At 41.5% G+C, this 26,573-nt stretch overlaps 1 protein-coding gene across 1 annotated transcript in view; it reads left to right on the plus strand.

Moving 5' to 3' along the window:
- Window positions 1-24,869, plus strand: part of atp1a3a (ATPase Na+/K+ transporting subunit alpha 3a) — a 44,382-nt gene extending 19,513 nt beyond the window's left edge. Inside the window, exons 8-21 of the mRNA XM_067426377.1 lie at window positions 811-1,079; window positions 3,992-4,190; window positions 5,569-5,813; window positions 6,180-6,372; window positions 6,555-6,867; window positions 16,310-16,460; window positions 16,669-16,837; window positions 18,110-18,264; window positions 18,430-18,553; window positions 20,092-20,237; window positions 20,828-20,958; window positions 21,099-21,200; window positions 21,349-21,440; window positions 23,729-24,869. Coding sequence (XP_067282478.1) covers window positions 811-1,079; window positions 3,992-4,190; window positions 5,569-5,813; window positions 6,180-6,372; window positions 6,555-6,867; window positions 16,310-16,460; window positions 16,669-16,837; window positions 18,110-18,264; window positions 18,430-18,553; window positions 20,092-20,237; window positions 20,828-20,958; window positions 21,099-21,200; window positions 21,349-21,440; window positions 23,729-23,757 — 2,318 coding nt within the window. The 3' untranslated portion in view covers window positions 23,758-24,869. The remainder of the gene's footprint in view (window positions 1-810; window positions 1,080-3,991; window positions 4,191-5,568; window positions 5,814-6,179; window positions 6,373-6,554; window positions 6,868-16,309; window positions 16,461-16,668; window positions 16,838-18,109; window positions 18,265-18,429; window positions 18,554-20,091; window positions 20,238-20,827; window positions 20,959-21,098; window positions 21,201-21,348; window positions 21,441-23,728) is intronic.
- The last annotated feature ends 1,704 nt before the right edge of the window (window positions 24,870-26,573 follow it).

Raw genomic sequence — 26,573 nt, forward strand, 5'->3', positions numbered from 1 at the left:
GTCCGAGATTTAAAAAGACAAAATAAGAAAAAAGATTACATCGGAAATATTAATATTAATTTATATATATATATTTTTTAATTAAACATATTTATTTGATCAAAGCTAATATTCATATAACATCACATTTTCCTCAAAAATATGAAGCAGCACAACTGTTTATAATAATAATATAACATTTATAATAACAATAAATGTTTCTTGAGCAGCAAATCATCATATTGGAATGCTCTCTGAAGAATGATGTGACACTGAAGACTGGAGTAATGATGCTAAAATAGTTTATATTTTTAATTGTAATAATATTTTACAGTATTTCTGTTTTTACTATGTTTTGGTCAAATAAATGCAGCCTTGGTGAGCATTAGATACTTCTTTCAAAAACAAAAAATACTCTTGAATGATGGTGTATTTATTATAATTTGTATTAAGGCAAAATAAGAGACTTAATTTGCCCAGTACTTGAAACATTAACTTTACTCCCAAACTATTTAATTTACGTACAACTACCAATACTACTACAAGATTCAACAATATAACAGGTGGTCTGGAATACTTGATTCTGATTGGACATTCGCGGCGTTTGGTGGTCACATATTTTATCACTTTACACCCTCACAGAATAAAATCATTTCAAACCAAACCAAATCATTATTTCCTTTCCTTTTTTATTTATATATCTGGTAACTAGCCATGTAAAATATAAGTGGAATATTTTCAGCTGGTCATTATGACAAAATAAATGACATGTTGAGTGGGTCATTGGCTAGAACGGACCATTAAAAGTCCCTCTTTTCTCTTCTCTGTCAGGTACTGCTCGTGGTATTGTCGTCTGCACCGGTGACCGCACTGTCATGGGCCGCATTGCTACTCTGACCTCCGGCCTGGAGACCGGAAAGACCCCCATCGCCAAGGAGATCGAGCACTTCATCCAAATTATCACCGGTGTGGCCGTCTTCCTGGGTGTGTCCTTCTTTATCCTGTCGATCATCCTGGGCTACAGCTGGTTGGAGGCCGTCATCTTCCTCATCGGAATCATCGTCGCCAATGTGCCCGAGGGTCTGCTGGCCACCGTCACTGTGAGGATCACTGGTTTTCCTCTCTCTTTCTCTGTGTTAGGGTTTTGTAGCGTGCATTATTGTCTCTGTTAGTGTTTAAATGTTTTTCTGTAACACGTTTGATTAATGTGTGTTTGTCATCTTCGTTAGTTTGGTATCTTTTGTTCATGGCTTTGTTCGGAATGGAATACTAACGTACTGCACAGTATACTCTTCATATCACCTAGTGAGTATGTGAAATATTATAAGAAACTGTGCACCATATGCAACTATTAAAAAAAAAACTGTATGTACACTATTTGCATAATTAAGTCACCAAGTGGCATCGAATAGTTCAAAAGTTTGGGGTCAGTAAGATTAATTTTGGAAAGAAATTAAAAACTTTTATTCAAGGATGCATTAAATTAAATAAAAAGTGACAAAGCTACAAAAGATTTATGTTTCAAATGTATATATATTTTTTTAAATATCATGTTTTACACAGAAATATTAGGCAGCATTATTGTTTTTAACGTTTATAATAATAAGAAATGTTTCTTAAGCAGCAAATCAGAATATTAGAATAATTTCTGAAGGATAATGTGACACTGAAGACTGGAGTAATGATGGAGAGAACCTATTATTTTATATAATAATATATGTATAATAATATATTAATAAAATATTATAAAAAAATATTTTTTTATATATGTTAAATGCAGCCTTGGTGAGCTTATGAAATGTCTTTAAAGAGCATTAACACATTAAAAGATCCCAAACATTTGAACAGTAGTATATTTTATGCAAGTAAAATAAAAAATATTCGCAGTCCAAACAAATGAATTAACGATTTAAAAAAAAAGTTTAAGCAAATTCATGTTTGATATTTCACTCTACATCCCAGTGAAAACATGTCAAGTAATGCATTGCATTGTGGGATGTTTCATTCATATAATTTTATTATAAAGTCGTTTCTGATAACAGCGTTCAGTCTCTAGTTCAAATATTAATAGTGTGCCATTCCGAGAATGTTCCATGAGATTATATATGGACAATTTAAGATGTGTATGTATTTGTTGTCTGTCCTTTTATTCTATTTATTTTATTCCATCTGTTTGCATTCATTTCTTTTTTTCTTCGGTGTAACTTCAGTGTTAGTGAAGTGTTGTGGCTTCTCGTCTGTGATAAACGCCCAAGTAGTGTAATATATATATTTATATATCATTATGTGTGTTCTTGAACTGTTTTCCCTCCCTCTAATCCTTCATACCTGTGACTCTTCGTGACTCTATCGCTGTTTCTCTCTCTGTCTGTCTGTCTCTTTTTCTTTCCTGTGTTCTTTTACAGATTCTCACTGTTGAAAGCCTAGGTCAATATGAAAATCTGAAAAATTATTGCCCTGTGGTATCGCTAGTTGCCTGTTTAAGCTAGTGGCTGCCGTATAGAGACTGCCACTCTGAGACGGGGCTCTCGCTGTGCTCGTGCATTGGTGCCTCTGGCTGCGGTGCACAACTAGGCCTGAAACATACCCTACGCAGGCGTCATACTCAGTTTCAGGAATCTTTGCATTACAAAATCTGAAAAAAAGTGCAAATCTTAAAGTAATGCAAATATGCATTGCCTACCTACACCAACATTGAGGACATATGCATTAATGATATTATATAGCAATAATATATATATTATTTTTTGACTGTAACGTTTATGTTTTAAACTGTCAATTATTATTAATTGATATGTTGTGAACTATATGTTTGGATTAAATGTTAATTATTCTTTAGCATTTAAATACATAATTTTACTTAATGAAAAGAAAAAATATATATATTTTATATAAAAGCTATATTTTATATCCATGTTTAACTCAAATATCTGGATTTTTCTTGTAGATTTTTTTTTTAAATTTATAAATAAAGAAAGAAAAGAAAAGTCAAAGCTTTTGTTAAAAACTACAATAATGCTTTCCTCTGCAGTTTTTTTAGATGTATTTATATCAGAATTTGTGAAATATTAGTACAACCTAAAATTGTTTTCTATTTTAATACCTCTTAAAATGTATTCCTGTGATATAAAGCTGAATTTGCAGCATCTTTACTCCAGTCTTCAGTGTCACATGATCCCTCACGAATCATTCTAATATGCTAATTTGATTAACATTTCTTATTGTTATCAATGTTGATCACAGTTGTACTGCCATTTTTAAACTGTATAACTTGTATGTCTCTTGGTTTTTGGTTTTATGCAAAGTGCAAAAGCTATGTATGTCAAATGCTGGAATTATTACATTTTGATTGATTTTATATCAATTTACACACTCCATTGTCTTTGAATCTGATTATAGTTGAACCAAGCTCATCTGTCACAGGTCAGATCTTAGTCTAAATGACAAACAAATACAGTTACTGCATTTTGCATGTTCTCGGCAGACAACTGTTCACCTCAGAAAATAAATTGTGCACATATGTTTTTCTCACTGCAAGTGAACCCTTTATTAACAGTCTGGATTGGGTTATTTTTTCTTGTCATTTTTCCAGGCTTTGGATGATGAGGGCATGTCACACCTGTTCATGTTAGCGTCTGTCTGATTTGACTGGCTCCTACCGAGTAACAGATGAATTTGTGCTAATATACCTTAGATTTTGATTTGAGATATTCGGCCATGATTTGACATCAATAACAAAAACTAGACACTGCGTAGCGTATGTTTCTGACCACCATGCCTCCTCTATCTGCTTTCGCTTTGCTCCTTTTTGACTTAACACTGTTCTATTGCTGCACGATGTTGCATTGTGCCACATTATGAAAAATGTAACATCACTAAAAATCTGTTCGGTTCTTTTTCTCTCCACCTCCTTCTCCTTTTAACTTCTGCCTCAACCCCTCTTCCTTTTGTTCTGTTATTCTGGTCCTCTGTTTCTGCTCCTCTCTTTCTATCTTCTGTTTCCGTCTTTCAGGTGTGTCTGACTCTCACGGCCAAGCGCATGGCCCGTAAGAACTGCTTGGTGAAGAATCTGGAGGCTGTGGAGACTCTGGGATCCACCTCCACCATCTGCTCTGATAAAACCGGCACCCTGACGCAGAACCGCATGACAGTCGCCCACATGTGGTTCGACAATCAGATCCATGAGGCGGACACCACCGAAGATCAGTCTGGTGAGCGTCTAGAGAATTACTAGGTTAAGGTTACTAGATAGATAGATAGATAGATAGATAGATAGATAGATAGATAGATAGATAGATAGATAGATAGATAGATAGATAGATAGATAGATAGATAGATAGATAGATAGATAGATATAGACACTGCCATCGAAACCATTGAGGTCAGTAAGATTTTGGGCCCTATCATACACCCGGCGCAATGCGACGCCAGCCGCGACGCTGGTGTTATTTTGCTAGCTTCTGCCTGATGCCGTTATAATTTTTACATCCAGCACCACGCTGTTTAAATAGCAAATGCACTCGCGCCCATTTGTTCACTCATTGGTGTGGTCTGAAACAAGCTGTGTTCAGGCGTATTCTTGGCGCTTTGCTATTTTGAGGAAACTGAAAATGATTGTGCAATTGACCAACAAGAACCTAGTCTAAAGTCAATAGCGTAGTATTTTTTGTGTTATTTAAAGGGCACGTTAGTAATATGCGCCTATATGCAGGTGCACAACACACATAAGCTCTGCTTACTACACACACAGGGACGAAAAAAATAAAATAATACAAGATGTTTTCATTACTTGAAATACTATAAACATTAACTGAAATCAAATAAAATCTAAACAACTTATTTTAATTAGCTGACAACTTGCATAGTTAAAAAAAAAATAATAATAATTTTTCACTTAATTTAGCTTAACTAAAACCAGAAATTAAAACTGAAATAAAAAATGTGTGTGTGTATTTAAAACATACATCAAAATCTAAAACTACACTGAAAATAAAATGAAAAAGGATAAATAAAAAATGTATCCAAATTATAATAGTATCTCAATGATTATACTAAAATAGCAGTGATTTTCACAAAATAATAAGCAGCATAAGGAATTTAAGATGGAAAATAATGAGAATTGTTTCTTGAGCATCAAATCAGCATATTAGACTGATTTCTGAAGGATCATGTGACACTGAAGACAGGAGTAATGATGCTTAAAAGATATATGCTGAAGATATAATTATAAAACAAAATTATTATAATGAAGAATAAATTATTTTAATTTTTAATAATATTTTACAATGCTTTTAATAATTTATTGTGCTACTGTATTTATGATAAAATAAATTCAATTTTGGTGAGCATATCAAAAACATTTTAAAAATCTTACCGAACCCAAACTTTCGAACAGTTGTACAGATAGATAGATAGATAGATAGATAGATAGATAGATAGATAGATAGATAGATAGATAGATAGATAGATAGATAGATAGATAGATAGATAGATAGATAGATAGATAGATAGATAGATAGATAGATAGATAGATAGATAGATAGATAGATAGATAGTTACTCTATTGATCCCGTGTGTGATCTCTTCTAGGTACGTCCTTTGATAAGAGCTCCGGGACGTGGTTGGCTCTGGCCCGAGTGGCAGCGCTCTGTAACAGAGCCGTGTTTAAGGCGGGGCAGGAGTCTCTGCCAATCCTGAAGCGCGATGTTGCAGGTGACGCCTCTGAGTCGGCTCTTCTCAAGTGCATCGAGCTCTCCTGTGGGTCCGTCAAAGCCATGAGGGAAAAGAACAAAAAAGTGGCTGAAATTCCCTTCAATTCCACCAACAAATACCAGGTTTGTTTACTGTTTTGTATCCAGTGTGAATGGATTCATGAAGTAATTGTAAGTCCAGCATTCATTACCTTGGCTAACATTCAGTCAACATAATAACCCTCATTTACTTAATACATAAAATTATATTTTACTGCCTGACTTTAATTGCAAAATGGGTGATCATTTTCATTGATTGATTTAATGAATTAAGAATGATTTTGTATAAAGATATCTATAGATTTGTTTAGTGCATTATTAGACAATGGCATTTCTTTTTACTTTAATTCAAAAGAATAGTTCAACATGATAATCTTCATTCACACTCAGCACATTATTCAGTTCTCATTAACACTCATTCTCACGTGCTTGGATGTGTTTTCACACCAGTTGTCAGTGCACGAGTCGGATGAGGGTAACGATAGCCACTACCTGCTGGTGATGAAGGGGGCGCCAGAGCGCATCCTGGACCGCTGCTCCTCCATCCTGATTCAGGGGAAAGAGCAGCCCATGGATGAGGAATTGAGGGAGGCCTTCCAGAACGCCTACCTGGAACTCGGAGGGCTGGGAGAAAGAGTGCTTGGTGAGAAACAGAGAGATGTGACTTCAAAAGTATTAAACTATCACTTTCATTCTATCATCTCTCCATTATCCTGACTAAGAAAAAAAGGCAAAAAAGCTCTTACAAATTATTTAAAAAAGGCACGAATATGAATATAAATGCCAGACACATTAAACCAATCTTATTGATTCTCGTCCATCCAGGTTTCTGCCACGTGTTCCTGCCTGAGGACAAGTACCCTAAAGGATTTGCCTTTGACACTGATGACATCAACTTCCAGACAGACAAGCTGTGCTTTGTTGGTCTGATATCCATGATTGACCCGCCCCGAGCTGCCGTCCCAGACGCTGTGGGCAAATGCCGCTCAGCTGGTATCAAAGTCATCATGGTGACCGGTGACCATCCAATCACGGCCAAGGCCATTGCTAAAGGTGTCGGTATCATCTCTGAGGGTAACGAGACCGTGGAGGACATCGCAGCTCGGCTTAATATTCCTGTTAGCCAGGTCAACCCCAGGTAACGTGTTAAAACACACACACAGAAAACGTAAAAACAAACTCCACGCTCCCGGTTTACCTTTTTATTCCCATAATTTTCTTTATACTATGGATAAAAAACTCAACAAGGAACGCACAAAAACACATTACGGAGGACTGAGCTAAACATTCATGATTTTCCCAAGGACATGTTCCTGGATCTTCATGCTTTTAAGTCCTGGATCAATCTTCCTATCATCTGATCAGATTACAAGGTTGGGATTATGTTTGAACAGCATTTGTTTCCACCAATCATATGCTTTTAGAAGTAGGCTGGGGTTAGGATTTGGTTTATGATTGCTTGATAGGAAGATTGTTTCTAGGAATAACAAAGGATGTTGATCCAGGAACACGTCCTTTTTGGCTTAATAGCTTTAGGCTGGTTTCAACCAAGAACATCTATAATACTAGGTGAAAAAGAAATACTATTAAATGTATTAAAAATAAAGTATAGTATATTCATATTGTACTAAAAACATAATCAAGTACATGTTTAAAGCTACACTGTGTAACCTTTTTAGTTTATTCTTAGCTAAAACCACTTAGTTCTTTCAAAAATATATGTGCTCATTAATGTATATGTACTTCTTTCAAGTAATTAAGTATTCTCGTAAGGTTATAATATGCCATTGAAAATACATACGGGTGAGGGGTTCGAATGCTGGTCGCCATGTTGCCCCTCCATCTTGTAAGTACGTTAGCCAAAGAGGGACATACCCGTAAATTCAAGCTTCACCTTTCACGTTTTAACACTCGATAGCACCGTGTCGTATGTGAAGAGGGGAACTGCCGTGTTAATCTTGGACTAAATCGGCCACCGTAGGAGTTAAAACGAAATCAGAGTTGAGAGGAACAGAAACTAATATTCACTGGATGGCTATATACCTTTACACCGCTAGATGGGGGAAAATATCACACAGTGTAGCTTTAAAACATGTAATAATACGTATTTTTCACCTGGGATACATTCAAAAATCGGTCAGTGGTAAAGCATCTACAATGATATAACATTTGCACGTGTTTTTTTTTTTTTACAAAAGTAGAATACACGGCTACTTCTGAGTGTCCATCAATGGAGAAAAATGCTTTTGCCCTATAATGGTGCCATTTCAGTATCTACCTGCAGAGAAAACATTCAGAAAAATCTCAGTTAGCTCCATAGCTTCCTCAGTCGTGAATCAGTATATCGTGTACATGAATTCAGGCACTGGTATGGACTGTGAGGACTCGCTACGCATTAGGACACTGATGAATCGTCATGAAAACGTCCTCATTGTACAACATCACTACTGCCATTTATGAACAACAGTAGAACTGATATCTTTCTGACATTTAATTTAATGTACTTTATGATAAATACTTCCCTTGTTACATATATGTGCAGCATTTCAGCTGTAAATAAATGATAAATGTTAATTAGATTATATCAATTACCTGCCTAGCAATGTATGTTTATGCTGAAATATAATTAAATAATGGTAAAACATGTCATTATGTGTAGTGAGTTGGCTCACATGATTATGTTTCGCGCTTCAGATCTTCTGTTAAGGGAACAGTGAGAATCGATGCTCCCTGGTTTTCATGGGACTTCTTAGGGAGCGAACACTTCAGTGCACTGGATGGATTTGTTTTCTCTTTAAAATAATGATCCAGATCACTAATAGTTCCTTCAGGGTGACTAGGGTTTCAGAAACATTTGAGTAGTAATGATGCATTTTATAATCATGTTCAGAGTAAAAAAGACAACTGTTCACGTCTCATGTTAATGTTGTGATAACTGGTAATTGATGGGTAATTCTTTATAATATGTGAGGCTAATTTGATTCAGCAAGTATTAACTACATAATAGGAACTATATGAGTCCTAAATTTGCACTGATTAGTAACATTGTTTCCATATTAGTTAATAGTAGTAGTAGCTGAATGTAGTACTACTCATTAGCCCTGCATTACTTCCTGCTATATTCAGACTGCAGGTAAATGTGGCCTGAATCCAAAGCCGAAACCCTGAACCTGATCTTTTCAAATCCAGCCTGAACAAATGGATCGGAATGCATGTGACTTTTATGTCACGCTAGACTCTAGAGCAACATTCATCACAATTCTGCGCTCATGGGAGTCACTTCAAAGATTTTACATACACAGAGTTATCAAGAGAGTTATGAAAGGTAGCCAATGAAGGACAGTAATCTGCCAGAGCTCATAAGTATTACAGTGACAGCTCTATATACACGCAAAACACGAGAACTCATAGTGAAAATGTTAAAAACGATGCTCTTTTTCGCATCCTCGTCTTAGTTTTTTTATATTGACTGCGTGTAAAATGACTGGATTCCACGGCAGATCATCACTATAAATAAATGGGTAATCACTTAATTTAATGTCCTCCTTGTTTACTTCCGTATGGCAGCATGCTGTGTGACATCTTTTTATCATTCTTTTGCACATACAGGTCAGTTCAGGACCATGATCTGTTCACACTGGAATTTAACATTGGCCAGATTTAAAACAACAATGTAAACAACTATAAAAATAAAATTTATCTGAGCAATGAATCAGAATTGAGCATGAGGGGCCCTATCATACACCCGGCGCAATGCAATGTGTTTTTTTTGCTAGTTTCAGCCTGACGCAGTTATCATTTATCATTATCATTTAAATAGCAAAAACGTCTCGGTTACGTATGTAACCCTCGTTCCCTGAAGGAGGGAACGGAGACGTACGTCAGAACTGAACCGACGAATTGGGATCTGCCCTCAGAGACCTATCCACTTCGAGTGTATAAAAACGAGCCAATCGGAGATTGGCATGTGATCCACACATTCCACGCTCCGCCCCGCAGCGCGGGTATAAATAGGAAGTGGAATGGTAGATCAAATGCTTTTTTCAACTGAGGAGCCGAATACGTGACTGGGCTCCTAGCTGAAGCACAGCTCCTGGCGACGGGACGTACGTCTCCGTTCCCTCCTTCAGGGAACGAGGGTTACATACGTAACCGAGACGTTCCCTTTCAGTCGGTCACGTTCGACGTACGTCAGAACTGAACCGACGAATTGGGATCCCTTTGGAAAACGCCAGGATACTGGCCCTTCCAGCGTCCTGCTTGAGCGCACTGGACCGTCTAGTATGGTACGGAAGTCAGGGCTCCAAGCAGGGAGGTCAGTCACTGCTGTTTCTGCAAGACCCACTTAGAGTGACCATAGACCGCTGGGAAGCGTGCCCTCTCGGAAGAGGTACGCTGCGGGGCCACGTCCTTCAGGGAAGGAGTGGTGGCGGAATACACATAAGGACTAACCTGGCAGGGTAGTGCAACATATGGCAGTCTCTGGGGTGGTTCCAACCTATTGTAGGGGGGAAAGAACACACCCAGAGACGACAGAGCGGGCTCTGTCGAGGGAAAGACACGGGGCTAGCCCGAAGGGTAGCTGCTTCCGTGGACGAAACACATATGGGGTTGCCGTGAGGGAACCGCTACATATGGAACCCAGCCTACAACCACGTTCCACAAGCATACGGGTGCAGGCCTAGCGTCAGACGGTCCGCAACGTCTGACACCGCATGGGGTGACGGAGGAGCTCGACAGGGTTAGCCGGTTTCCCGGGGAACACAACTGGAGACAATAAACGCACGTATCCGGCCCAGAGGGCGGGAGTGGCGTTGCAAGCCGACACTTAGAACGGGCACTTAGCGCTCCTGGCCACCAGGGGCGAGGATGCGGGAAGATACCGGCTCTACACGTAAGCTATAAAACCTAGCAAACGTGTTAGGTGTCGCCCAGCCCGCAGCTCTACAAATGTCTGTCAGCGAGGCGCCTTGAGCCAGCGCCCAGGAAGAAGCAACACTCCGAGTGGAGTGTGCTCTTACACCGAACGGGCAAGGCACGTCTTGGGACTGGTAAGCCAAGACTATAGCATCCACTATCCAGTGGGCTAACCTCTGCTTGGAGACAGCCTTTCCCTTCTGCTGGCCTCCGTAACAGACGAAGAGTTGCTCTGAGGTCCGAAAGCTTTGGGTCCGGTCAACGTAAGCGCGAAGAGCGCGGACCGGACACAACAAAGCCAGGGCTGGGTCTGCCTCCTCCGAAGGCAGCGCTTGCAGGTTCACCACCTGGTCCCGGAAGGGAGTGGTAGGAACCTTGGGCACGTATCCGGGCCTGGGTCTCAGGACAACGTGAGAGTTACCAGGCCCGAACTCTAGGCACGATTCGCTGACCGAAAGTGCGTGCAGGTCCCCTACCCTCTTGATCGAGGCCAAAGCAGTCAAGAGCACTGTCTTCATTGACAGGATTTTAATCTCAATGGACTCCAACGGCTCGAAGGGAGGGCTCTGAAGTGCTCTGAGCACTAGAGCCAAGTCCCAAGAGGGTATCGAGGATGGACGAGGAGGATTTAGTCTCCTCGCACCTCTGAGGAACCTGACGATTAGGTCGTGCCTTCCGACGGACTTACCTTCGACTGCGTCGTGATACGCCGCTATTGCGGCGACGTACACTTTGAGGGTGGAGGGAGACAGCCTTCGCTCCAACCCGTCTTGCAGGAAGGAAAGCACAACACCAATCGAACACCTTCGGGGGTCTTCCTGGCGGGAAGAACACCACTCAACGAACAGGTTCCACTTCAGTACATAGAGGCGCCTCGTAGAGGGGGCTCTAGCTGAAGAGATGGTATCTACGACTGCTTGTGGTAGTCCATCTAGAACCTCCGCGTCCCGTCCAGGGACCAGACATGAAGATTCCAGAGGTCTGGACGCGGGTGCCATAGGGTGCCCCGTCCCTGAGAAAGAAGGTCCTTCCTCAGGGGAATGGGCCAAGGAGGGGCTGTCGCGAGGAGAGTTAGTTCTGGGAACCAGGTCCGGTTGGGCCAATACGGCGCAACTAACAAGACCTGCTCCTCGTCCTCCCTGACTTTGCACAGGGTCTGTGCAAGAAGGCTCACTGGGGGAAACGCATACTTGCGTAGGTCCCGGGGCCAGCTGTGCACCAGTGCATCTGTGCCGAGGGTACCCCCGGTCAGGGAATAGTACCACTGGCAATGGGTCGAGTCCGGAGAGGCAAACAGGTCTACCTGTGCGGCTCCGAACTGGTCCCATATCAGCTGGACCGCCTGGGGGTGGAGTCGCCATTCTCCCGGAGGTGCTGGCTGCCGAGAGAGCTCGTCGGCTGTCTGGTTCAGCGCACCAGGGACATGCATGGCCCGAAGCGACCTCAGATGCTTCTGACTCCACAGGAGCAGGTGGCGGGCGAGTTGGAACATGCGACGGGAGCGTAGACCACCCTGACGGTTGATGTACGCAACGGCCGCCATGCTGTCCGTACGGACCAGTACATGCTTGCCACGTAGCGGCCCCTTGAGGCGGCGCAGTGCCAAGTGTACTGCTAGCAACTCGAGGCAATTGATATGCCAATGCACTTGCGGTTCCGTCCACAGCCCCGCAACTGCATGCCCGTTGTACGTGGCCCCCCAACCCGTGGATGAGGCATCCGTGAATAGCACAGCATGCCTGCACACTTGTTCTAGGGGCACCCCGGCCCGGAGAAACGAAGCGTTGGACCACGGGCTGAAGGTTTGGCGGCAGTAAGGAGTCACTGGGACCCGGTACTGGCCGCTCTGCCACGCCCACCTCGGGACTCGGCCATGAAGCCAGTGTTGGAGCGGTCTCATATGAAGCAATCCGAGCGGCGTGACCGCGGCTACGGATGCCATATGCCCCAGGAGCCTCTGAAAAAGTTTCAGTGGGACCGCTGTTCTGCCTTTGAACATATTCAAGCAGTTCAACACCGACCTGACTCGCTCCTCCGTGAGGCGCGCAGTCTGGCTGACCGAATCCAGCTCCATACCGAGGTAAGAGATTCTCTGCGTAGGACAGAGCTTGCTCTTCTCTCGGTTGACCCGAAGGCCCAACTGGCTGAGGTGACTGAGCACCATGTCCCTGTGTTCGCACAACTGCTCCCGAGACTGGGCGAGAATGAGCCAGTCGTCGAGATAGTTGAGGATGCGAACGCCGCGTTCTCGGAGTGGAACAATGGCTGCCTCCGCGACCTTCGTAAAGACGCGAGGCGACAGGGACAGCCCGAAGGGCAGGACTTTGTACTGGTAGCCTTCCCCTCGAACGCAAAGCGTAGGAACGGTCTGTGTCGGGGGAGTATAGAGACATGAAAGTACGCGTCCTTCAGGTCGATCGCTGCAAACCAATCCTGGGGACGGATGCATTGAAAAATGCGTTTCTGCGTTAACATCCGGAACGGGAGCTTGTGCAGGGCCCGATTCAGGACGCGCAGGTCCAGGATTGACCGGAGCCCACCCCCTTTCTTGGGCACGATGAAGTAAGGGCTGTAGAACCCTGTCTTCATCTCGGCTGGAGGAACCGGCTCGATCGCGTCCTTCGCCAGTAGGACCTCGATCTCTGACCGCAAGACTTGAGCATCGCTGCTTCGCACTGAGGTGAAGAGGATGCCCTTGTACTTGGGTGGCCGGCGCGCGAACTGAATCGCGTAGCCGAGTCTGATGGTACGGATGAGCCAACGGGACGGTCGAGGGAGCTGTAGCCACGCTCCCAGGGACCGTACCAGCGGGACCAACGGCACCACAGACATGCCCGGGGTGGGGCAGCGCAACGGAGAGCTCTGGCTCGACTCGGGAGGCCCGGAGGCGGCCCGGAGTGTCGCGCGAGCTCTCCTGGTGCGAGCAGGGAGCGGGTGAGAAGGCCCGGAGGCGTCCTCGGAGCCCGCGCGACTGCTCGCTGCCCGGAGGCAGACAGGTGGGATGCTCAGACCCGACTCGGGAGGCCCGTGGGCGGCCCGGAGTGTTGTCTGAGCTTTCCCGGGAGAGGCAGATAGTGGGTGAGAAGGCCCGGAGGCGTCCTCGGAGCCCACTCTGCTGCCCCCTGGCGAGGGGAGGGGAGGGAGGGAGAGACAAAGCCCGGAGGCGTCGTGAACTGCCACCCTGACCCTCTTGGGGCCCAGGGGGATAGGAAACTGCTCTTTTTGTGAATATGTGGGTACCGCCGAGCTCCGGAGAGCTGGCGGCAGATGTAGGGTACCAGTCGGGGCCCCCCGGTCCTCCTCCGGGGGGTGTGGGAGAGATGCGGACATCATCTCCCGAAGAGCAGCTCCTGTCCTCCCTGGGCTGCCTGTCTCAGGGCCGCTTCCCCTTGCGCTTGCCGGCAGGCTTAGCGGTCTGGACAGGTTGGGCGCCACCCTTGCGCCCGGCACCCTGCTTGGCCTGTGGAGGCTGCTGCTTTGGCTTGGCAGGGGCGGAGGCGGACGCCGGGGGACGCCCTCGGCGACGAGCAGGCGGGGGGGCTGCGGCCGGCGACTGGGTGGAGGCAGCAGCAGGTCGCCGGGGCAGGATGTTCCTGATAGCCTCCGTCTGCTTCTGGGCCACCGAGAACTGCTGGGCAAAGTCCTCGATGGCGTCGCCGAAGAGGCCGGCCTGACAGATAGGGGCGTTCAGGAAGCGGACCTTGTCCGCTTCACGCATATCTGCCAGGTTCAGCCACAGGTGGCGTTCCTGGACCACCAGAGTGGACATCGCCCGACCCAGGGAGCGTGCAGTGACTTTCGTCGCTCGGAGAGCGAGGTCCGTCGCCGCACGCAGTTCCTGCATAACGCCCTGGTCGGAACTTCCCTCGTGCAGTTCCATGAGCGCTTTGGCCTGGTAGACCTGCAGGAGCACCATGGCATGCAAAGCCGATGCGGCTTCTCCACAGGCTGTGTAAGCCTTGCCGGTCAGCCCGGACGAGAACTTACACGCCCGGGAGGGGAGACGCGGGGCACCACGCCAGTCCGCAGCGGTCTTGGGACACAGGTGCATCGCCACAGACCGCTCGACCGGGGGGATTCCCACGTAACCCTTCACCGCACCGCCATCGAGGGAGGTGAGGACGGAGGAGTCCGTCGATCGCGAACGAGCGCTATACGGCGCTGCCCACGACTTCGAGATCTCCTGATGCACTTCCGGGAAGAAAGGCACCGGGGCGGGGCGCTGAGAACCAGCACGGGCCGTCCCGAGAAACCAATCGTCCAGCCGCGAAGGTTCGGGACACGGTGGAGGGTTCCACTCGAGCCCTACGCTTGCGGCGGCCCGGGAAAGCATAGCCGTAAGCTCTGGGTCAGACTCGGGCAACGCTGTCACACCCGAAGGGGGCAGCGCAGCCGAATCCTCATCCTCAGAGCCCATTAGCTCGTCCCCCGATGCAGCGAGCGACATCCTGTCTTCCACCGGAGCCCCAAAGGAAACGGCTGGCACTCCACGTGAGAGGTCAGCACGCTCCTCCGGAAACTCCACCGGCGCAGCGGAGGGGGGAGGGGCCCGAGGAGCCATATGACCCGGCGGGTTTGCCCTGACCGTCACCCTCAGGTCCCCACCCAAGTCATCAGCCAGAGTAGCAGCCCTCTGCTTAGGCGCAGAAGGACCGCTAGACCGGGGGATGCGCGAGGGTGCTCCACCTGCCTTGAGGTATTGGAGTCTGGACCGTAACACTGCGATGGTCATGTTCCCGCAATGGGAACATGAGTCATTCACGAACGCAGCCTCCGCGTGCTGAATGCCCAGACACGAGAGACAACGAACATGACCGTCAAGCGGGGACAGAAAGCGACCGCACCCAGAAACACACGGTTTGAATGACATCTTGAAAAAGACGCATGGTCAAACCGTGTTGCTCTTTTAGGATGGAAAACTGCTCTTTTAGTTGTGCTGAAGCACTCAGGGAGATGACCGCGGTCAGCACGCAGTCCGAATGCAAGCCTGCGTGTGACACTCAAAAGGGGGAAAACGCCCAGCGAACCAACAATGGAAGCTCTTTTATTGAATGCAAACAATTGCAACTTGGTCGGTCTCTCGCTGAGAAGCGCTGTAACACCCGCACTGGCAGTTCTCCTTCTCTCCAAGACTCAGTCTTACACACTCTTCGTGGAAACAGAATGAACTGTTCGGCTCCGAAGTTGAAAGCATTTGATCTACCATTCCACTTCCTATTTATACCCGCGCTGCGGGGCGGAGCGTGGAATGTGTGGATCACATGCCAATCTCCGATTGGCTCGTTTTTATACACTCGAAGTGGATAGGTCTCTGAGGGCAGATCCCAATTCGTCGGTTCAGTTCTGACGTACGTCGAACGTGACCGACTGAAAGGGAACTAATCCTTTAAACAAGCAAAAGTGGATTCAGACACACATGCGCTTCAGACTATGAGCTCAGATTGTTAAAATAGGGCCCTGAGGCTCACAGTGGGAGCATAGTTTCCTTATTAATGACAGACTGTTGCTCTAAAGTGTAACCAAAAAAAACCTAAACTGAATTCTGGATCATGTAAAATGATTTGCTCTTTTTTATTTAATAACAGCAGCTCTTCATTGTGTCGGATTTTGATACTACTGGAGAGAGAGTTTTCATTTAGTATTCTTCATGTGTGTGTTGTCAGGGATGCTAAAGCCTGTGTGATCCACGGCTCAGATCTGAAGGATCTCTCGCAGGAGCAGATGGATGAAGTGCTGAGGAATCACACTGAGATTGTGTTCGCTAGGACCTCTCCTCAACAGAAACTCATCATCGTGGAGGGCTGCCAGAGACAGGTACACACACACACACACACACACACACACACACACACACACACACACACACACACACACACACACACACACACACACACACACACTCACATTCACCTAAATAACACATAAAAAGGATTTAAACTGTTAAACTGCAATAATTAATAACTGACATATTTTTACACACACTCACTCACTCTCTGTGTGTCTGTCTGTTTGTGTCCTTTAGGGTGCCATTGTGGCTGTGACTGGTGATGGAGTGAACGACTCCCCCGCTCTGAAGAAAGCAGACATCGGTGTTGCCATGGGGATCTCCGGCTCAGACGTCTCCAAGCAGGCTGCAGACATGATCCTGCTGGACGACAACTTTGCATCCATCGTTACTGGAGTTGAGGAAGGTACGAGAGAGAGGGAGTCAAAGCATATGAGAAAGGTAGAAAGAAATCCAGAGCAAGCCAGGGGCTACTCATACGAGGAATTTGTTTTCATCTGTATTCTCCATTATTTATTCTTTAATTGGAGCTCCGTTAGATTCCACAAAGCGGTTGTTAGTCCGGGGTCCACATATACATTCGTAATAAATTATTTTATTTTTTAAATGTTAAAAACGATATAAAAAAATAACAGAATAGAAATTTTAAGATTATTAAAATCAACAAAAATAAATAAAATGACAAAAGTATACATTTACTTTATGGTATAGTTCTATCCTATAGTATAGAGTAATATAGTTTAATGATTTAATAACAAAATCTACAAAATGACAACAACAGTGATCAAAGTGGGTACAAAAAAAGTAACACATTTGAGAGTAGTAGTCTTTTGATATTAATTTTTGGAGAAAAATAAATAAATATTAATTAAATAATTCAAAATAAACATTTAAAACAACCATATGACTTATGGATATATATTTAACATATGTACAATTAATATCTGAATGAAAATGCAGAAAATAAAGATATGATAAATACAACAATAAATCAAATGTTATATATTTTTTTTTTATTTATTGTCATTTTTTATCATATTTTTATTTAGTGTTTTTTATTCCACAAAATAAAAACTATAAAAACAAATATTGTTATATTTAATACATGTAAAATGCAGATAAATAAATATATATTAACTATAACAATAAATCAAATTGAATGTTTAGTTATTTTATTTATTGTAATTTTTTATCATATATTTTAATGCTTAAAAAATATTAAAAAAAAACATCAACAGTAAAAAAATGTAGGTCTTATTTAAACCAAATAATAAATCAAGTATTTTGATTTGAAATATGTATTAATATATAATATTTAAAAAAAAAAAGATGTATGGTTATATATTTAATTATATGTCAAAAAATCTGAACTAAAATGCATATATTTCAAATAAAAATATGATAAATTGTCATTTTTATCATATTTTTATTTTATTGTTTTTTTTATGCGTTTAATAAAAAACATCAAAACGACTCAATAACAGTAAAGAAAAGTAGGTCATTTTTAAACCATATACAATTGACAGATTTGTCAAGCATTATAAGCATAATGCTGGGCACTTCTCTGAAAGCAAATTACAATTGTTTGAATAAACAAAACAGTAACAGTCTATTTGGATGAGAGAAAAAACTTGTGTAATAATGAGGTCTGTGTTTCTGTTCTGTGTTTCTCTCCCAGGTCGTCTCATCTTTGATAATCTGAAGAAGTCCATCGCCTATACGCTGACCAGCAACATTCCTGAGATCACTCCCTTCCTGTTTTTCATCTTGGTCAACATTCCTCTTCCCCTCGGAACCATCACCATCCTCTGCATTGACCTGGGCACTGACATGGTGAGACACGTACACATCTAATATTTTTATTTGAATAATGAACATATTCCCGAATGTGACAGAAACTGGAGTTATTTTTTAGTATCAATACACTTGTTTCCGTAATACAGTCACTAATGCATACACTACATTCATACATTAACCATTTGTTGTATGCCATCTCAGGTCCCTGCAATCTCACTGGCTTATGAAGCAGCAGAGAGTGACATCATGAAGCGCCAGCCTCGTAACCCCCACAGGGACAAGTTGGTGAACGAGCGTCTCATCAGCATCGCCTATGGACAGATCGGTTAGTGAGCTGCTACATTATAAACATGCCTTTAGTTCAGGTTTGGTTCGTTTAAAGGGTCAGTGTTTGGGTTCACCCTCATGACGTTCCAAACCCACAAGACTTTCGTTAAACTTTAGAACACAAATGAAGATCTTTTTGATCTCCTCCTTTAATTGACAGCTACCCAATTATCAATTTGATGGTTCATGAACAGATTGTTAAACTAATCCATATGAAATGAGTTGTTTAATAAAAAAAATCTGAAGAGACTTGATCACTTTTTATATGTTGAACAGATCAAATTTGGACTTTTATTCACATTGATCAAACAATGATCAAGGAAAAACAAAGCTCAACCAAACCGGCTTGACGTGTGAGAACAAAGGTTCTTGCTGAAGCTCAAACCTGCTGCGTAACTTGAGAATGAACCTCATTGGTTCTTGCAGAAGCTCAAACCTGCTGCGTAACTTGAGAATGAACCTCATTGGTTCTTGCAGAAGCTCAAGCGTGCTGCGTAACATGAGAATGAACCTCATTGGTTCTTGCAGAAGCTCAAACGTGCTGCGTAACTTGAGAATGAACCTCATTGGTTCTTGCTGAAGCTCAAGCGTGCTGCGTAACACTAGAATGAACCTCATTGGTTCTTGCAGAAGCTCAAACGGGCTGCGTAACACGAGAATTAACCTCATTGGTTCTTGCAGAAGCTCAAACCTGCTTTGTAACATGAGAATGAACTTCATTGGTTCTTGAGGAAGCTCAAACGTGCTGCATAACACGAGAATGAATCGTATTGGTTCTCTCATGTCAAGTAAACATGCTTAAACGGATAGTTCACTCAAAATTGATATTTCTGTCATTATTTACTCTCCCTCAAGTTGTTCCAAACCTGTATGAATTTCTTTCTTCTGCTGAACACAAAGGAAGATATTTGCAAGAATGTTTGTGTCCAGGAAGATCTTGGCCCCATTGACTACCATAGGTTTTTACCCTACTATGGTAGTCAATGGGGGCCAAGATCTGCCTGGACACAAACATTCTTGCAAATATCTTCCTTTGTGTTCAGCAGAAGAAAGAAATTCATAAAGGTTTGGAACAACTTGAGGGAGAGTAAATTATGACAGAATTTAAATGTTTGGGTGAACTGTCCCTTTGAGCTTACGTTTACCACAACTGATGTGTGAGTTCATTAATGTTTATATGTGAATAAAAGCCTCAATTCAATCTGTTCATCATATAAAGCGATCGAGTCTCTTCAGAAATTTCAACTAAACCGCCGTACTCAATTCATATGAATTAGTTTTACAGTCTCTTTATGAACTTTTTGAAGCGTCACAGTGTCAGTTGCGTATCTGTCTATACTATGGAGGGGCAGAAATTCCTCATATTTCATCAAAAAGATCTTAATTTGTGTTCTGACAATGAATGAAAGTCCTACGGATTTGGAACGACATGAGGGTGAGTAAATAATAACAGAATTTTCATTTTTGTGTGAACTAAACCTTTAAACTTCTGTTATAAAAGGGTCTTACTGTCTCTCCTTTTAAATGTGTGTATAGGTATGATTCAGGCCCTGGGAGGATTTTTCAGTTATTTTGTTATTCTGGCTGAGAACGGCTGGCTTCCCAGCCTACTGGTGGGCATCCGGCTAAACTGGGACGATCGCTCTCATAATGACCTGGAGGACAGTTACGGACAGCAATGGGTAAACATTATACATTATAATAAAGAAGAAATAAGAACTTTAAAAGAAGCTCTAGGTCTAATAACCTATTTGTGAAGTAATCCATTTAAGCTCTTTGCGAATAATATTTATTTAAAAATATGCACGTATTCACTCTTGTTTGTTGTCAAAAATGATTGCATATTTTCAATTCACAATGGCAAAATTACATTTAAAAAGTAGGTTGCATTCACTGTATGTTACTATGGATCGTTAAACGTATCCATTGTAAAACATTACATTTTAGTTACTTATATCTTGTCATGCACTCTTTCACTGTATAAACTAAAATGGTCGCATTGGAATTGGCAGTGAACATTAAGCCCCGCCTTAAATCTGATCGGCCATCATTTTGACACTGACAAGCGCTGTCAGACCAGCCTAAAAATGTAAATGTATAAACTGTCTGCCATCCAGAGCGATGTGTAATAGAGAGCAGCATTAAGAAATATCAAATATTGGCCAATAAATATTATTGCCATATTGGTTGTGGCCCGGGATTACACAAACCAGTAGAATATGTAAATGTGGAGCATGCAAGAATTTGTAATCAAATAATCTCTTTCTCTTAGACATATGAGCAGAGGAAGATAGTGGAGTTCACTTGTCACACGGCCTTCTTCGTCAGTATCGTGGTGGTGCAGTGGGCCGACGTGATCATCTGCAAGACTCGCCGCAACTCTGTGTTCCAGCAGGGCATGAAGTTAGTACCTCTCTCACAACTAACAAACATTTACAACTAAGATGCTACATTTACTCAAATTAGTTATCAAATTTGAAGCTCGGGTTAATAGTGACTAAAACAAACTAGCTGAGCTAAATGATTGTTCTTTTCGTTTTTAGGAATAAAATCTTGATCTTCGGCCTGTTTGAGGAGACGGCTCTGGCTGCCTTCCTGTCTTACTGCCCCGGCATGGACGTGGCACTCAGGATGTACCCTCTCAAGTGAGTGTTGCCTACGGAGAAACTTCCTGATGGAACATTACACAGCAAATTACACATAAGCTACATCATTATCATAGCAAAAGCTGAGGCATGAAAAACCTGATTTCTGAAATGTAAGTTCTCTTTTCTCTCTCGTTTCTTCTCTCAGGCCCAGTTGGTGGTTCTGCGCGTTCCCGTACAGCTTCTTAATTTTTGTTTACGATGAGATCCGAAAACTTATCCTGCGCCGAAACCCAGGAGGTACAGAGCCTGAATTACTCTCTCACACAAAGATTATTTTTTTCTGTATATACTTTTGATATAAATATTGATTTTTATGCATTTTCTCTGACATGGCTTTTTTGTAGCCAATTACACTACCATTCAAAAATGTTTATTTTATATTATTTATTTATTTATTTATTTATTTATTTATTTAATATGTTTATTATTTATTTTATATATTTTATGCTCATTATTACATTTGAAAAAGAATTTTAACAATTATATGTGTAAATCATCCTAATATACTAATTTGAAGAAACATTTTATTATTATAAATGATGGAAAAACATTTTTTTCAGGATTCATTGATAATTAGAAAGTTTAAAAGTTAGAAAGTCATATATTTATACAGGCATTTATTTTATATATATATATATATAATATATTAGGGCTGTCAATCACGATTAATCACACGTTTTCATGAGTTAATATTAATTCGCAATTTAATCACACATTTTTATCAGTTCTAAATGTACCTTAAATTAATTTGTTTCAGGTTTTTATACTCTAATCAACATGGGTATGGCCAAACATGCATGCTTTATACAGATGTACATTTATTATTAGTAAAACCATACTCAGAGCATGAAGACTAGACATGTATCGAAGGTCACAGATGTTTTTCAAAGAACTAGTTCATGTCTCTTAAGCTTAAGCTTAAAAATTCAGAATAAGCAGAGCTTTCTCTCATTTTAAGAATATAAATAAAAGGAGTTTTACACTGGCAGTTTAGTTCAGATCAGGGCACAGTTCGCATGAAAAATTGGTTATTTGAAAGCTGTCACGCGGAGCTGTGAGCGCAGCAGTACCACACATTATACCATATGAGTAGGTCCAAATTCCATGAGTAGAAATACAGTGTGGCCCCTTTAAGAGATAAGCGTTCCCTATTGAACCGGTGTTTTGTGTGTGTGTGTGTGTGTGTGTGTGTGTGTGTGTGTGTGTGTGTGTGTGTGTGTGTGTGTGTGTGTGTGTGTGTGCGTGTGCGCTGAACTGTGCCCTGATTCACGGGAACAATGTGAGACGGACTTGGGAGCGCTCTTGTTCAGAAAAGTAACCTGCGTATTCGTTTTAGCCGACTGTAATGTATTTATTTCAATAAAACACATGTACTGTAAGCGGTGATGGTGTTAATGATTTACCTCAGATATGAGCGAGAGTGAGCTTCAGTGCATCGCGCTCGGACTACAGAGAATGTGCTCAGTGTAAAAACGCACTTTTCTTTATAAAATGAAGTAAATTATTCAATTATTCAAATTATTAGTAAATAAAAGTGAAGTAAATTATTATGATATATATATAATTTATATATAAATAAAAAAAAAAAAAAATATATATATATATATATATATATATATATATATATATATATATATATATATTTTTTTTTTTTTTTTTTTTTTTTTTTTTTTTTTTTGAACACTGTAACACCCTTACTGAATAAATGTATTAATTCCTTTAAAAAATTTGTATTGGCCCCAAACTAAAATGCAGTAAATATGTGTAATAACTATATCTATAAAATATCTATATCTTAAAGTAAATTGAGGGATTTTTTCTACAGTTTCTCTAAATGAACCAGAAGGAATAAAACAATGCATAGCGATAAAAACTAAACTGACCTTCATATATTTTATATTTTATCGATGATGCAAATGAATCACTGAATCAGAATCGATTCACTGAAGTTGACAGTTTGAACTGATTCATGAAAATGAATCAAACTTAAAAACTCTTAACATTTTAGTTACTAAAGTGGCAAGAAGAGAACACATTGCATTAATAAAAAGTGCAAATCATAATAGTCAAAATGTTTCTTACATGAATATCCTGTGATTTTTATATTCATGCACTGGAAGTTATCTGGTGGCCTTAACATTTTGTGTTCATTGAAATAAAAAATTTGAGCAATGAACATTTTTGAGAATCGACAACTTTTATTCAAATATTATTAAAAGATTTTGTAAGCATATTGGGCAACTGTGTGTGCTTTATTTGTGATGAGTGATGACAGTGAAAAATGCCAAATTGTGCTATTTTCATGATTTATTACATTTTTTATGTGGTTCGGATACAAAACTATTTTGAGTTTCTTTGTTAATTAAACCAATTTCCTTTCAATATATTCAATAATTTCAATATAATCAAAAATTTTAAGGCATCCAGGTTACTTACTTTTTTAAGTTAAACCAGCAATATTTTTTACAGTGTGCTGTTGATGTTGAATTTTAATTTTGGCCTTTTCCCTCTCTGTTTTTCTTCAGGTTGGATCGAAAAGGAGACTTACTACTGAATTGTCAAATACTTCACTCATCAATTCTCCCTCATTCCCTCACTCTCTCTTTCTTAATCCCTTTCTCTCTCTTTTTCACAATATACCATTCCTCCTTTATAAACTATAAAAACACAGAACCAACATTTCTATCTCCTTCCTTTTTTCTGAAATAAAAAAATGAGACGAGACGAGAGGCCCAACAACAGAGGAAGATGGCAGAACTCGTTTTTTTGTTCGTTTGTTCTGTTTTTTCCTGCCCAAAGACTACAGCTGAATCTGCCAGTATCAAGGTTTACTAATACTATTAAACACACTGTTAGCATGTGCACACGCACGGCCTTTCTAATGGATGTCACGCATGACGTCTTTCCTAACCCAGCAGCTGCATTTAGATTCTGTCACAGGCGACAGGGACTTCTGCACAAACACTGCCATGCTAGATTACTGTTGTACATCCCTCTTCATCCTCGTCGGCGGAAAAATACAGATTGATTCAGACTCTCGCCCTCTGCTGGGGGAAAAGAGGAAGACAGTCGCCTCACTTCAAACCGGTCCCGTCTCACCTGCCGCATCCTCCCTTTCTTAGTTGTTGTGGTTGTTTGTTTGTTTGTTTGTTTTTTGAGTGTTGTTTTTATTAATCTTTCATAACTTTTTTTGTTCAATATGTTTTTATGTCAGAAGTGTGTCTGAGAGCTGCTTGGTTTCATTTTTTCTCAGACATGACAAAGCACACTGCCACCGTTCTCTCTCTCTCTCTCTCTCTCTCTCTCTCTCTCTCTCTCTCTCTCTCTCTCGCTCTCTCTCTCTCTCGCTCCTCCTCTCCCTCCCCTTTTACCCTGCACTGCCCCCTCCCTCCCTGATCTCGCTCCGTCTGTCCGTCCCCGTCTGTTTGTCCGTTTGTGAACGATGTGAAGAAGCCTCCCTTTTCTACCTACCCCCCCCCCACTCCGTTTCCCTCTTCCCCCGTTAAAAAAAAGAGAAAATACAATCTTTCTGTGTCCTAGGAAAAAGAGATTTCTCTCTAATGTCATTGTTTAAATAAGTGCAGAAAAAATGGAATAAAAGCAATGTACCAGTATGTGAATCAACAGCAAAAAATGAAATAAAAAAGAAGGATCTCTCTTTTCTCAGCTTGGCGTCGGTTTGTTTTTGTGTCTGATGTCTGGCATGAATTCTAATGAAATGTTAAACTTTTTTTGTGTGTAATTTATGGCCATTTCAGAGCTCTCAAACATGCATTCACAGAGCGCAAAATCAACACTTTTAATTTATACATGTCAAGAGATCATTTTATAAGTGATTCTCATTATGCACTCATTTCTGTATTATGTTAATGTTATTAAAATCATCATTATGTATAAAATAGTGCCATGGTATAAATACATACTTTACATATGTACATATAAATATCTATTTGGCAGTGAGAAATGTAAAAAAAATGTATATAATAATTTAATTTAATTTTATATTATATTTTAGACCAAAACATAAGCAAGTTAATTGTAGTCAGATAATAAAAATATGATAGCGATTTGTTGGATTAACATGGACAGTGAGAACTTTTACCTCAGTAATGGGTTTTCTCTGAACTCTGTTAATGGTTTTACTGTCAAGAATCGACTCTCGCAGGTTTATCGTGGGTTTTATGAGTTCGGTGCTATGACATTTATAGATGTGGCTTCTCCCAAAATAATATCACCACAGTAATCGTATTAAACATCTCACTTGAAATCACTCAGAAATATTTTAGTAACATTTGTCATTTTGGGGATGTTGTTTTTCAATACCATTTCAAAGCAGGGTTATCATAAATTAAATTTGAGATATAAAATAAATCCTGTACATAAATAAATAAATAAAATAAAATTGCTTTTTCACAGCTGTACCACCCAGAGGTGTGGGTCACCCCGTTTAAAGAGTGTCTGCACACACAGATAGAGACAAAGGGCCTATAACACCCTATATATTTATACAGGCTTATATATATACAGTTTGGGTTTTATATGAAAGAGAAAGGAGGAGACGGGCTGCAGTAAAGTCTTTGATGAATTCCCTGGTTACATTCAGCCGCTGTTTCATTTTGATGATGAAGAGGGCTCACAAACACACACACACACACACACACACACACACACACACATACACACACAGAACCACACCTCTAAAAACAGAATTACAAACATGCCTTGAAGCCAACTCTCCAAAATAACAGAAATATGTCTCCTCATTATGAAACACACACACACACATACACACACGCTCCCCTTGTCAGCTGTCCTGCCTGCTTTAATCTTTCTGCTCAATGCAGACCCCCAATCTCTCTCTCTCTCTCTCTCTCTCTCTCTCTCTCTCTCTCTCTCTCTCTCTCTCTCTCTCTCTCTCTCTCTCTCTCTCTCTCTCTCTCTCCCTTTCCCCCTCTCCCTCTCTCGCTCCACTGTTCTGTGTGATAGAATATCGATCGCTTGCCTCGTCTCAGCAGAAAGGGGGAAGGGAGGGGGCAATGGTCAGATGTGCTCCAAGGTTGTCTCCTTGGCAACTGATAGGTTGAACCGGATAGGTCACAGGGTTGCCATGGTGCCTAGGTCGTCAGGGTCACCGAGAGGGGGAGGGGTCATGGGGCTGACCAGTAATGTTTGGGTGATGAGTAATTGTGGACATGCTCTGTGTTTGGGTGTGTAAGCGCAGGTCATGTTCATTTGGTATGCTTGTGTTTGGCTGCATAGCCCACGTTCTTAAAATATGTAGGGTTTTTCACAGCACTACCAAAGAAAAAAAATTTTTGGTAAGTCTACCCAAAAAACATTTCTGTGAACCATTTTAAAAATCTAAAAAAT

The sequence above is a fragment of the Pseudorasbora parva genome, chromosome 19 (assembly GCF_024679245.1).
Source record: "Pseudorasbora parva isolate DD20220531a chromosome 19, ASM2467924v1, whole genome shotgun sequence".
NCBI lineage: Eukaryota > Metazoa > Chordata > Actinopteri > Cypriniformes > Gobionidae > Pseudorasbora > Pseudorasbora parva.